General features: G+C 36.3%; 1 protein-coding gene across 4 annotated transcripts in view; it reads right to left on the bottom strand.

Moving 5' to 3' along the window:
• The window catches only part of CDK14 (cyclin dependent kinase 14), a 543473-nt gene that overhangs the window by 397357 nt on the left and 131344 nt on the right, over positions 1–14772 (bottom strand). For all 4 annotated transcript variants that reach the window (XM_078059238.1, XM_078059237.1, XM_036071484.2 and 1 more), the window contains one exon: positions 11693–11938. In XM_078059238.1, the coding sequence (XP_077915364.1) occupies positions 11693–11938 (246 nt within the window). The remainder of the gene's footprint in view (positions 1–11692; positions 11939–14772) is intronic.

The following is a 14772-nucleotide window of genomic DNA, read 5'->3' as shown; positions in this document are numbered from 1 at the left end:
GATAATTATATGAGGAATTAAAAGCATCTTAATGGAATTATCCAATCTCAGTTATAAATACATAAATAATCGATAAAAAGTTACTGGTGATTGTGTTGCTGCATAATTAATGATTTTCAGAAGCTCAGGAAAAGACCTTCTTGCAGAAAGTTTATAGAACACTATCCTTGAGAATGTGCTCTTACACCACTTATGAAAAACATAACATACTGGCAATGGATCTGACTCCCACCATTTATGAAGATCCTGTGTGGCAAGTTGAACACATGCTTCTTACCTCCTTCCCACCCAAAATGCCACACAGTGACTGAGAAGATATTTTTCAAAAATAATAAAGCAGAAACAGGAATGGGAAACAAGAAAGAGTGCCAATATTTAATCAGAAATTTTGAGAAATTCTGAAAGAGAGACAGTAATCAGAATCAAAACTTCAGAGAAAAGACTGGGGCAACCTAAAGCCCCAACCTGGAGAAGAAGACTATTACAAATAAAAGAAGCAGGAGTCTCCAGGAAAATGTGAAACTAATCAACACAGCTGAGCACAGGGTGCCCTCCCAAGCAAACTGCAGGAACATCTGCACAGAGGAGACAGCTGAGACTGTGGGTATTCAGGCCAGAGGGGCAGAGCAAGGACGGAAGCAGCCACTGCCTAGAAAAAGGATGACAATCCCCCCCATGCCCAAGCTGTAATCCTTGCCTCTCTCATAAGATCACTACAGATGATTTACAGAAAACTGAATAAGCTGACAGTAATTCTCAAATACAAAAATGAGTATATAATCAAAAATCACAAATCATTTCAGGAAAATCAATACCTGGAAAAAAAAGGCATAATATTTAATGGGCAGATAAACCAAAACCCTGGTAAGAGAGTTGACATTGCCAAGAATAACTTTGAATAAAAATAACCAGTATGTTCAGAGAGATTTCAGAAGATACTACATCCTTCAAGAAGAAACAATTAGAGATTTAGAGATTAAATATTTAATCAATGAAATAAAATATTCAATGGGCAGGGAATAAAAGAATGGACACATATGAAAAGTAATAAGCTCAATGTTTGAACAGAATTCCCCTAGAAAACTTTAGGGAGAGGTTGCACCTAAATAGAAAAAATACCCAATCAGCATAATATCCTCACAGACAACAATGACTGCAAAAAGACAATTAAGCAACATTTTCAAAATAAATAGCGAAAATGATTCTGAATCACTAATACCATACCCAAAATAGTCCTGTCAGTAGGATGGAAAAGATGTAATGTTGCCACCTACAGAAAAAAAAATCTAGATACAGAATTCTGTATTATCTTGATGTAAGATGTACTTGGAGTGATGGGGGAAGCACAGAAAGGCAAGGAACACAGGAAAAAAGAAGCAACGGCAGGCTGAGATTTCTTCAATTGATCAGGACAGACTGCAGAAACTGAGTAACTCCAAATGCATATGTTTTAGTATGTTTCTTAACTCTTCAAGGGTCATCACAAAATAACATGAACTGGATACACAAATCCCAAACAAATTAGAGAGAAAAGAATAGAAGAACACAATGCAATGAGGAGAGGGATGAAAATAAAAAGTGAAAGGTCAGAGGAGGGGGGGGTGCTCAAGAAGAAAACACGTCAAGTAAAAGTTCATAAAATAAGAACTTAAGTTTAAACATATCGATCGTGTAAAACATATCAATCAATCGTATTGATTGTAATAAAAATAAATGAACAAACTTCCTTTATTAATATAAACTTCTCAGATTGAAAAAACAAAGAAAGTCTAGCAATATGATATTCCTAAGAGACAAAATTAAAACGAGTAAATCTGAAAATAAAGGAGCAAAGGGAAAATACAGCAAAAAAAGGAATTTTACAAAATAATGCATTATCGCAATATTGATGACAAACAAGATAGAATTCATAAAACAACAAATAGATTAAATTAGTATATCTCATAAAAATGAACATTAATATCCACAAAGAAATTTAATAATCATGAACTAGTATGAGTCAATTAACATAGTTTTGAAATGTATATATTTTACTGCTGGTAGCAATAAAATAAGAAATTGTCAAATTCACGGTGATAATGGGCAACAAACATACATCACTCAGACATCAAAAAAGCAGACAAGGAAGAAGTAAGGGATTTATGAACTTGAATATGAGAATTACCATTTTAATCTAATACACATGTTAATATATATTCTTTTCAAGCATACATTTAACATTCACAAAAAAAAAAATGACCACTTTCAATATTTAAAACTGCAGAAACACCTTAAGTTACTTTTTCTGAACATAATGCAATAAAATTAGCAATTAAGAACAAAAGGAAACCTTAAATAGTTTAACCGTGTGAGTGAGAAAGAAAATCAAAATTGAAAATTCATAAATAAATATGTGGCATTGAGGACATGACATTTTAAGACCCAGGGGATACAGCCAAATCAATACATAACAAGAAAATGTAAATACATATGCACATACTAGAAAAGAAGAAAGGTCAAAAGTAATACGAATTAGACATACTAAGAAGGGATTAATAAAAACAATGGACCACGTATTCTTTTCTTCAAGAAACTTGTAAGGTACAAACCATGTGTTGAGTTGAATCAAGTAAAACTTAATGGAAAATTACATTCAAAATCGCCTGACTAGTCCTGTGTGGGTTATGTTCTCATGCATTTTTCATCACCGGGAAACAGCTTGCGAATGTCACACTTTACCATCACCCTCCTGAGCCCAAGTTTTAAATAGAAATTTTAAAACCTATATTAAACTTCAGTATAAAATGATCTTCAATGGGGAAAATATTGTGTTCACAGTTCCACTCTAAATTATTTAAAATTAGAATGAGAAGTCTGTGTTTGCTTTTGTGCTCCTTTAAGAATAAATCTAATCTATGTTCAAGAAAAAAAGCAGCAGCAGAAAATTACCCCTTTACTCCTATTAGGAGATAAACTGCTAATGCGTATTTATAGCAAGTACAAGACATAGTCACACAAAACTGGTAGAAGAAGAGGACGCCAATATTTTTTCCTCCTGAAAAGGCACAAATAATTTTCTAAAATATTTCACTCTTTATCAACTGCCTTATATATCAGAGTTGATATAATCGTTTTAAGATACAGACTACACTAAATGTACTACTTGAAGAAATAGAATTGAAGAAATCAGAAAAACAAGGAGAATATGCTTACAAAAAAAAACCACTTATTCACAAGAAAAATCAAGTAAAAGAAGATGCTAATGGCACAAAGTACTCTATCTAATTAAATGGATTTGGATGCACTAACTACCATGGTTCATATACACCCTATTAATATTGTGATGGCAGAAAATTAATATTTTGCCACATTTGATGCTAAGACAATCAATGTTATTTTCCCTGTGAAACTGATATGTATACATTGTGGAAATACACTGTAATCTACAGATCAATCATGCTAGCTTCATAGCTCCATACACACATAATGTCTCTCTAAAAATTTTTATCTAAAAAAGAATGGGCCTATGGAATAGGGCATGTCTTAAGATAGTCTGAGCTTTAGGAGTCAGATTCTTATAAAGTCAGTCCCCCTATTTTAAGTAATTAGAAATGTTCTGATCTGTAATTACTATGCATATGAATAAGGAATCCAACTGCTAAGTCATTAAAGAGGCCAATAATAAAATCCTTCCCATCAAACGGATGAAATTAAGAATAATTCAGAAGGAGAGGTCCTATTTTGTTTGATAATTAAAGTTCAGGCTTTGAGTTTGCTTATTTTTTTTCTCGCAACCTTATTAAATCATCAACATTTAAACAGATGCTAGATCAAACCCATATGTAGTCAATCCTAAATATTATCTTTGGCTCTTTGCGGTCAGGTGCATGGGTGAATTGGAAACAGTTTTATGGGGCAAGTATTCTCTGCTTATCACTTCCCTACTTAGATCGCAGGCTTGAGATAGCACTTTAGAAAATTGGAAATACAGAGGGCTAATCAGCAATTACTAACCAACACACTAACTGCACAGAGATGTGGAATTTAATGAGATAATGTAAATACATTTTTTTGTAAAAATAGAATAAAGGTACAGAGAACCATCAATTGTATGGACCAGTGGAGGGGAACATTGGCATAGATAATGAAAAAAATGAAGATAATATTCCAGCTGAATGGTGCCTGCCACCCTGCCATGAAGGAGATGCTCATGGCCTTTGCTAGTTCTAGTTCATTGTTTGTGTAATTAACAATGACAGCTAGTTAATATCAAGTGTTTGCTAAGTGCCTGGCTTTGAGCTAATCACTTCAAATACAGCACCTAAGTTTAATCCGTATAACATCGCCCTGAGGTTGGTCTATTAGTACCCTCATTTGAACATGAAGATTTTAAAGACTGGAGAAGTAAATAACTCATCTAACATCCTGTAGCTAAAGGCGGAGCTAGAATTCAAACCAAGTTAATTAGAATCAAGGACCTATTCTCTTTACCACTACTGCATTGGTGGAATCTTCCCATAAAGACCTAATCCTCATAGAACAGGCATTAAATTATGCTTAAATTTATCATCTACTGAAACCTCATTCCTAAAAGCAGGGATGTATTTTTGAACTGCATTTTTATAAAATGCATGAGTATACTTCTATGTCCATTCTAATGATACCATGACATGGCTATAGGAATGTCCAGAGTTTCATATTGAATTCATTGAAAACTGATTTTAACCTTCATATATAACCCCTTGCTTAACGTTACTGATGACGCCCTGAATTGCAGGAAAACCACAATCTGCACTACAGTATTATACTATAATTTTGAGAGTGGATGTGAGGGTAAAGTGGGAAGGATTCATGAGGCCTCATTAAACAAGAATTTCAAGTGAAATCTTCCTTTGCTAATTTTTCTTCTGCCTTTGATCTAAGAGGCTCTAGCATCCTGTATTTCTAGCCCGATTACAAATCACACTAAGGTAATCCACAGTTGATGGATAACTTGGTTACAAAATAGATCTAGATGCTACACAGAGAGAGAGACCCAAGCACCACAGGTGGTAACAACCTAACGAGGGGGCTTGGTTCTCTCTAGGAATGTTCTAGTCAGCACAAGGAGGCAATGCCAAGATAAGACCCCGCCGCTCAAGGATAAACCCCTGAGAACTGAAGTGGGACTCTCAAGTGTGCACCTTCTTCCCCTCTTCAGATTGGGCCTGCGTATCATGGGATATAGATTTATCCGGAGATGGGAGGAGGTACATTTGGAGGACTCTGGGGTGGAATGTATAGACCTTAATCTAAATATGAATTTCTGAAAATATGTTCTCTTTAAGCTTAGCTTATGATAGCACAGCTCAATGAAATCCCTTCTAAATTGGGCGAGCAAGACAGGCAGTCTCCCATAGCACTTCCAATAGCGCTAGCTGTTGAGGAGCACAGCTGGGATGGAGGGGGTGGGAGGGAAAAGGGGAAAGAAAGCTTTGCCCTGTCAGTGACAGTATCAAACTACTCAGGGACGTGGCCCAGAAGAGCAGGCACTCAAGAAATGTCTGAAGCAAATAAAAGCTGTCAAATACCTCTTGAAATATACCAATTCAAATAAAATCACATTCTCTAAATTCGGCCTGAATTTTAAAGTGCCACCGTCTAAACAAATTCAGGAAGTATACAAATGAATGCGATGGTCTCTGAGGTCAAGGTATTCTTGGTTTCTTGATTTCAGTCATGATTCCTAGCAATGACCAGTATGTGAATAGGGCAGTTGGGAAGACGTGGTACCGTACAATACATCCACCACAGTAATCCCAAGACACAAGAACAGCTATCCTGTTGTCCTCACTAAAACAGGGACTCAGCACAGTGCCACACTTCTGCTCACTTTCTCCCTCCTTCTCAACTGTGCTCTTGGAGCCTATTCAAAATAACTAATACTTCAAAGAAACAACAATAGAATAAAGATATGGCATTAATCTTGCTGGCCCTTGGGTAAAGGGACTATTCTGATGCCTATTAGCCTTTAAAAATTTGTTTAACAAAATCTGTCCTAAAACTCCCATGCCTGTGGGTATGAAATGAGCAAACCCATACACTATCAGACGGGCTGTAGAGTGGTATTACACAAGATGTGTTACTGCCTCCATTTTCTGCCCAATGAGGAATCCAAAGGAAAATGGTCTTTCCATAAAGAGAGTATCATAAAATACCCTCTTCCATCGCAATAGGGAAGAGAACAAAAAGGCAGAATGTAGAAAGGACTCAGAATAAAACAGAGTATTATAGCACCAAGCTAAAAGAGAAAAGAAACCACTTCCAACTTGAGGAGAAAAGAGCAAAGACATTTTTTCTAAGGCATACTGAATGGAGACAAAAACTCCTATAAAGAAAATAAAGCAAAGCAGTTTCAACACAAAGTAATATAAGTGGTCTGATATATAAGAAAGACTTCCTGGGGTAGAACAGGAAAGGGTAAGCCCAGTAAGAAACTCAAGAAAAAGAATCTTAAAGGAAGTTAACAATAGGAGCGAAACAGTGGAAATTTCTAGTTAAACATGGTGGTTTTAACACATGTACTTATCTCTGCCCTCACCAATCTACTAAACTGACAGTAAAGTCATAACTCACAAGGGCAAATAGAACAAGTAAGAAGATTGCAGACAAGATACAAACAAAAGTTTGGAGACGGGAGACAAATGGATGGGAGGCTGCTGACAAGGACGATGACCAAAGGCGTAAACCAAGAAGAACGAACTCAGTTCATACTTCAGAATCCCAGAAACACTCAAGAACTGGAAGCTGAACTTCAACAAGAGGCCAAAAGCAAAGTGCTTAGTCGGAGTGGGTTTAAGGAACAGGTCCTTTTCCTGGGAACTTGCCTCTCTCAGACAGGTGTATGCCCTACCGTGATCCCCAGCAGAGGCTTATTCTCTGAAGAGGTTGAACCAGACAGGTCAGAACTGGCACACCAAGTACAGTGGAAATCAGGATGAAGAGTCATACTGAATGAAAACAAAGCACAAGAAAGTTTGTGTAGGACTGGGAGACCCTGGGCCCCTTCTTGATCATCTCAGAAAAATAGCATGTAAGCTCTCATATCCTAAAAAATCGACTGGTAAATTTGCTCTGGGGGATCAACTCAGCCAAGGAAAAAGATGGATTGATAACTGACATCTGATAGTCCTCCTATGAAATGACTAGGTCTTCTCTGATATTCCCTATGCTGAGGCCTCCCCCAGTGGACAAGCACTGGTGGCACAAAGAACTTCCTATGAACTTTTTTGTACACTGTTCATAATATGAACTCAGTCAAGAGTTCTTTCCAAAGGCATGATCTAGACTCACCAAAATTAAAAATCTCAACAGGCAAGGCAGAAACCAAAACAAACAAACAAACAAACAAAACCAAAACAAAGAACTCAAAGGAAACTCGAGATCATTTAGGTAGTAAAAAAAAAAAAAAAAAGCCTCTTCAAAATTCCCCCAAGCTACATTTAGCATATTCAAAAACAGAGGAGATAATATATTATTCATTGAAAAAGAACAGATTGATTTTCAAAAGAACATATGAGGAATAAGAAAGAGCTTTTGGAAATAAATGTTAGCATCAATTAAAAATTTAACTGAAGCATTAAAAAAATTTTTTTTAAATATCCATAAAGCAGAGAAAACCAAAAAGAAAATTAATGAATTAATAATAAAAGAATATTTTCTGAAATTGAAAGAAATTAATTTCAAAACTGAAAAGATTCCCTGAGTACCGAGAAAAAGGTCCACATCAGGGATGAAAACAAAGTTCTAGGAGTTTCCACAAAGAATGAATTAGGAATCAGAATAGTCTAGGGCTTAAAATAACAATAAAGGGACCTAGAAAAGAACAATGCAATGTCTTCAAAAGGCTATGAAAAAATTTATTTTCTAAACTAGAATCCTATACCCAGATTATTAATCAAGTTACCAAGTATGAATAAAGGTACGGTCATATGTGCAATGACATAAACCAAGAACAAGAAAAACACATAACCCAAAGCATAGGCATTTAACACAAAAATGAGGGAAAAGAAACTTCTCAGGAAGCTAGTGAAGGGAAGCCTCAGGAGAGCAGGCTTGGAGATCAAGTAGTCCAGACTGGATTAGAAGGACTGACAACGTCAAGGACAATCTCAGGGGGAAGAAAAACTGATAAGTTACCTGATTTCTGATTTGTTTCAGAAGTTTTATAGTTTTACCAAATAATCTGGGACCTCAATTTGTAATTGAAATTATAATAAATCATTATATCAATTATGAATAAATGAAGAGGAAGCAATTACGACTAAGAAAATCTGAAAGTTATGCAAAGAAGGATAGAGTTGTTGAATCACTCTGTTGTACACCTAAAACTAATGTAACATTGTGTGTCAACTATACTTCAAGAAAAAAATAAATGTTAGAAAGTTCTTCAGAGAAAGAAATTCAATCATAGTATATCATGTGGCCTTGCTATGAATAGCATTTACAGCATCACAAGATCACAAACGCCATATATTAAAAGCCAGAAAGTAGGGGAAATATATTTGGGGATAGGAACACAACAGGGAAAATCCTCTCTTGATGTGTTCCAGTGGTTATTATATCTAGAGCCCTGCTCAGATTCGGGCTGAATTTTGCAGGTGCTTTGCGTAAACTTCCATTAGGACATCACAATGTCTGGCTATCTCTCTTGGTGATGTCGGCAGGTACTGACGATCATTACCTACATGTATTACCTCATCAGGGATTACCAAATTGTGATTCCTAAATATATTATTCTTTCTTGATGTATTAGTGGGATTATTTCTAAACGACAAATTCACCCCCCCCCATCAAAACTAGGTTACCATGAGGTCAATTTCATGTAGGAATCACAGAAAATAAATGCTTAGTTATTTGCTTTAGTTACCAGTTTTCAATAATGATTCTCGTTTTTATAAAGGTTTCTCTTGGGTTTTGTATGTTAATTTTTAACCTGCTATTTCGCTAACTTCTCTCACTGTTTAGAGTATTTCCACTGATTCTTTTGGATTTTCCAGATACATCATCAAAAATCTGCAAATAAAGATAATTTCACCTCCTTCTAGCTTGACTTCATTATCTGTAAAGATGTTATTCTGCTCCTTTTTCTCTTTTTTTTTTTCCTCATGGTTTTGTATAAGATTCAACCACTAATTTTTCTATTGGTTATTTTAAGTAAAATGAATTATTCAGTAGTTTAAGACAGGGGTGTGGCCAAGATAGCCTTTCTAGCTTCCTAAAATAAAGTTCTTTTATCCGTTTCATGAAGTTAAAAAATAAAGACAAACTAGCACACACACTGAGATCTTCCCTCAACTGTTTTGCTCCAACATTTCTTTCTGGACCATCCATTTCCTTTGCCCCCATTGAATGTGACCTACACAGAAGCCTACTTCCGCACTTTCCATTCAGGGCAGGGTTTCGTCCTGGAAAGGTCTTCAGGGCTTCAATGTGACGTTCTAGAGGAGTCACAGAAAGGCCAGTAGACTACTCCGGTATCAGTAACCCACCCTGGTCTCCTTGCACTCACCTACTCACAGAAGCCATCAAAGTCCCTCCCAGTTGCTGCCACTGTCCTAAGAATGTCCCAACAAGCTGCCAGTATGTACCTGATGGCAATGGAGGGGGGAGGGGGGCTATGAGAGTAGAGTTTCAGAGAGGAGTCCTTTCCCTTCCCTGAGCTTCCATCCTCACCCTTCCTAACACCATGCAGTTCTGAAAACTGCTCATGGTTTGTTCCCCTCCTCACTTCTATTTTGAGGTTCACAGAAATACTTGTCAACTGTATTTGTTGCCAATATTATCCACTGGTTCTGGTTTTACTATACTAGTTGTTCTGAGTTTCAAAACCTAGGCCACTGCCATCCCCCCAGACTTGTCTATTTGATCTGTTAAGCTATGTTCAAGCATGACTTTAATAAAGATAAAATGGAACTTTAAAGAGAGAGAGAGAGAAATGCAAAAAGCATCAGGTAACACTCAACTTTCCTTGATAAAAACTGAAACTAATTCCTTATTAAATATTAAAAATATGGAAACTCCATGGTTATCACTTATATTATGACGTACGCGCTGACTTTTAAATCTCCATGACCCCTGGTAGCACCGAGCACAGCCAGCACCCACATCTTGGTTTCTAACTACCACTCTCCAATAAAAGGAACTGAGATTCTTTGGAGAAATGGCCGGTTTTAGGTCTGGGGTTGGGAAAAATACAATATCAGCCAAAAGTGTCTTGGAGGACCAGAAGGTAAGGACATGTTCCAAAAACAGAGGGACAAAGACATTTCAAAAAGGCACAGGAGCCAAACTGAAAGAGCTCCCAATGGTTAAAGTAGGAAGAATCTGAGCAACATAAAAAGGAATACACCAGTAGATTATAACTAGTATTGAGATAAAATACATGACAGCTAAATTTAAATTTCAGATAAAAGGTAAATAATTCTTTAGTACAAGTATGCCTCATTGCAATATCTGAAAATGCCAATTTCTATATATCATTTTAGGCTGATATATAATAATATTATGATAACTCTATAGTAAAATATCTATAACTCTCTTTCCATAACATAGGCTTAATCATTCTCAACAACTTCTTTCATTTCTTCTAAAATGCTACTAAATCTAAAAGTTCTCCCAGAAGTTAGTGATGTGTCTGTGACCTAGACGGATGCTACCTTGCACTCATAGACAAGACTATGGGGTCAATTTGGAAAAAAAGCAGATCATCAATGCTCTTCATAAATGCTGCATTGATAATATTTATTTTGGCTTCATTAACACAAAATGTGACCAGATATGTGCAGTGTCATACAGTTTAACTGAAGTGTCAATACTCCTCTAGCAGTTGACATTTCTGGCTCTGCTTTGCCCTCATCAAATGTAATATTTATAAAATGGCATGTTTCTTAGCAGGATGATAGAATCAAAATTATCTTAGCATTCTCCTCTTACCTTTTAAACTCTTAGAACATCTACTCAAAAGGTTCTTAAGTGTAAGTTAAATCTGAAAATTACTTAACTTTAAAAGATCATAAGGGTTTTTACAAGGTTAAATGAAGGCCGGTTTTGGAAATAAAAGTTTCAGTAAAAATTTTACAGTCAAAAAGCAGCATTTACCTCAGAACTTTACACCTCCTTAGGTCAAAAGGCAAGACTTGCCTTAATCTAGTGTAAGAAAATTTCATTATGATGAATAGGACTTTTCCTCAAGAAGACCAATTTCAACATCTAGCTCTTAAATTTAAAACATTTACACTGAAAACAAACTGGAAGAGGACAAGTGAATAAATTTGAACCTTTACTCTGAAACGACATTCTCTGTGAATCTACCGAACTCAAAACTATATTGCCCGCAAAAACAGTAAAGTTCAATATCCTTTTCCAAGGATTTGAAATACCAAAGGATGTTTAAAAATAAATCCTCTAACTGGAAACAACTAGAAAAAAAAATTTTTTTTTTCCAAAAATAAGTTGAATCATTTCTCATTTGCTTGCTGAGTACTTACGAATAAAGAGTCTGTATATAGATTGTGCTCTCCCCGCCCCGCCCCCCAAAAACACTAAACCACCCTGAGAGAGCGTGCATAATAATGCACTGATAAAGCTACTTGCCCTCTTTCAGCACAGTGGGCCACGACTGTTGGAGGGATACTCCTTCTGCTTCCCCGCTGGTTAAGAAGGCTGCACTTACCGAGCTGGGGCTGGAGTGCCGCCTAACTTTCGGAGACTCTTTGCCAGTGGAGGAGGACTTAAAGTTAATGCAAGCATTGTTCTCTGAATGCACCCTCTTTACTTGATTAGCGGGTTTCTCAAATGGGTCAAAGGTGCTCTGCGTCCTCTGAACCCTGACTTTTTTATCCTCAGGAATTGTGTCCAGGGGTTTGATCACTGAATCCATTCCCTGGCAGTTCCGTGTAGACATCTTTGTGACACATATCTAGGAAAAAAGAAAGAAAGAAAGAAATTCAGAACTCCCCACTTGAAGCTTTAATATCATGAAACACATGATTTATTATTCTAGAAAGCCTGCTAATTTCCATTTCAGAAAATGCTCAGAAAGTCCGCATTCTGAAAGCTATACCAGCTTAAATCCCAGTATGAAAAAATTCCTCATAATTATTCCACTTCTACTCATTTAGGGCAGACACTAAAAATGCTATCCATAAAATGGGAAGATTAAGGTTTAGGGTACTAGTTCCCTAATGTGGTTCTTGAACCCTGTCACACATTTTATCACCTGCCTGCAAGTGCAATGATTCTGAATCATTAGGAAGTTGGACAACTTGCCTTAATAATAATAATTTTTTAAAAATCAGTTGAGCTAAATCAGATGGGCATTTTAACTGACGGGTCATCATGGAAGCAGCTAACACAGCTAGAGAAAAAGATCACCATGTATTTCAAAAGTAAATCTGTCCCATCCGAAGTTCATCTCCAAACTGGAATATAAAACTTGTGCATATAAAAGAGCTAATGGTTAGAGATGTTGAAAAATTGAAAACAGTATTTTTTCTAATACCCAAACTAATGAATATAAAGAAATAATACCGTAAAAGAGAAACACTGAATACCGCTCATTTCAAAATCCACAAGACCCCTATTTGCTTCCCAACTTCCCTCATTCTCTGGCCCCGCCTGCCCCACTCTTGCATTTTATTTTAGTCTCTGACTTTTGCCCCATTGTTTTCTACTCTACGTTCTAAGCCTTTCATTCTTCCTATACTCTGGAGACTATGTTGTTCTTATTAAATAATTTTATGGCATCTAGCTTGTCTGTGAAGTTAGGTAAACTTTATTGTTCTCTCTAGAGAAAAGGTAATTCTGAAATTGCTTTTAAAGTTTTTTTCTTGCTGTGAAGTTTCCATATCTTTATTTTTAAAAGCAGGAAAACAGAAGAAAATCCCATATTGTTAAAATAAAAATATGAAGTATCTGAGTGTTATGTATAGGATGATTCCACATGAGGAATACATGTATCTACGTGTTTGAATGGATAAAGATATGGATATATATATACAGACACACAGAAACAGACATAGACATAAATATTTATATGTGTATGTATGAGCACAGTGAAAGGAATAGAAGAAAACACACCAAACTGTTAACATAAGATACCTCCAGACATTTGGAATTGAATTGGTAAAGGGTAAGATTACTAACTTTTTATATGCCCTGTAGTGTTTGAATTGTATAATAAACATGTCTGACAATGTAATTTTTTAAAACTGCTAGAGCAGGAAAGTACATATAATTAAATTATGCCCTTCCTTAAAAATTTTTAAACAAACCAAAAAAAAAAGTTTAATTAAATCTTGGGGTGCCTGGGTGTCTCAGTCGGTTAAGCGTCTCCCTTTGGCTCAGGTCATGATCCCAGCATCCTGCATCAGGCCCCTGCTCAGCAGGGGAGTCTGCTTCTCCCTCTCCCTCTGCTTCCCCGCAACCACTCCTGCTCTCTCTCTCTGTGAAACAAATAAATAAAATCTTAAAAAAAAAAAAAAAAGAAATCTTAAGCATCAGCTCTGTCCCAAGAGTATGACTCAACTGCAAAGCACAGGGTGAATTTTAATTAAGTCAAATGAGAAGGATATCATCATACTTTTTAGCAAACCACAATACTGTTGAAGGTGTCTTGAAAAGATTTAAGGCAGATTCCTCTACCCATGATCAAAAACTAACAATTTATCACAAGTAGATGAGACGCACTCAATATTTTTAAGGATTTATGTTTTCTTCTTAAGGATGTGATAGTAAGAGGCAATAGATGTGATGTGGATGTGAAACCACCCACAACACTGAGGCAAGTAGATTATAATAATGTATAAACACATGGGCCGGAGAAGTCAACAGATCCCAAGTATAAGAAACACAAAAAGAGGGGCGCCTGGGTGGCTCAGTTGGTTAAGCGACTGCCTTCGGCTCAGGTCATGATCCTGGAGTCCCTGGATCGAGTCCCGTGTCGGGCTCCCTGCTGGGCAGGGAGTCTGCTTCTCCCTCTGACCCTCCCCCCTCTCATGTGCTGTCTCTCTCACTCTCTCTCTCTCAAATAAATAAATAAAAAAAAAAAAAAAGAAACACAAAAAGAAAAAACATGAAGGCACATCAAAATCAAATTGCTTAAAACCAGTGATAAAGAGAATACCTTAAAAAGGAGCCAGAAGGGATTTATCGTTCCAATTTTAGTATATGTGCTGCCGAAGTGAGCACAGAGCCAGAGGGATTTAAAAGATAAGTATGAGAGTAAATATCTAGAAACTAAATAATACAAAAGGAGAATTAGAAAGTATCTTGAACTAAATGAAAATAACACAAAATATCAAAATGGTAGAATATAGCTAAAGTAGTACTTCAACTGGAGAAAATCTATAGTACTAAATGCGTATAGTAGAAAAGAAGAAAGGTCTCCAAGCAATGTGATTATACCTTAAAATACCAAAAAAAGAAGAGCAACTGAAACTCAAAATAAGGAGAAGAATGAAAATAATGAATAAATATCAGAAGGTAAATACATGAGGGGCGCCTGGGTGGCTCAGTTGGTTAAGCGACTGCCTTCAGCTCAGGTCATGATCCCGGAGTCCCAGGATGGAGTCCTGCATCAGGCTCCCTGCTCAGCGGGGAGTCTGCTCCTCCCTCTGACCCTACCTCCTCTTGTGCTCTCTTTCTCACTCTCTCTCTCAAATAAATAAAATAAAATCTTTAAAAACAAACAAATAAACAAACAAAAAGAATGTAAATACATGAAATAGAAAATAGAAAGCAATAAAGAAAATC

Source organism: Halichoerus grypus, chromosome 12, assembly GCF_964656455.1.
Source record: "Halichoerus grypus chromosome 12, mHalGry1.hap1.1, whole genome shotgun sequence".
Lineage (NCBI taxonomy): Eukaryota > Metazoa > Chordata > Mammalia > Carnivora > Phocidae > Halichoerus > Halichoerus grypus.
Note: the sequence above shows the minus strand (reverse complement) of the source record. Positions and strands in the feature narration are given on the sequence as shown.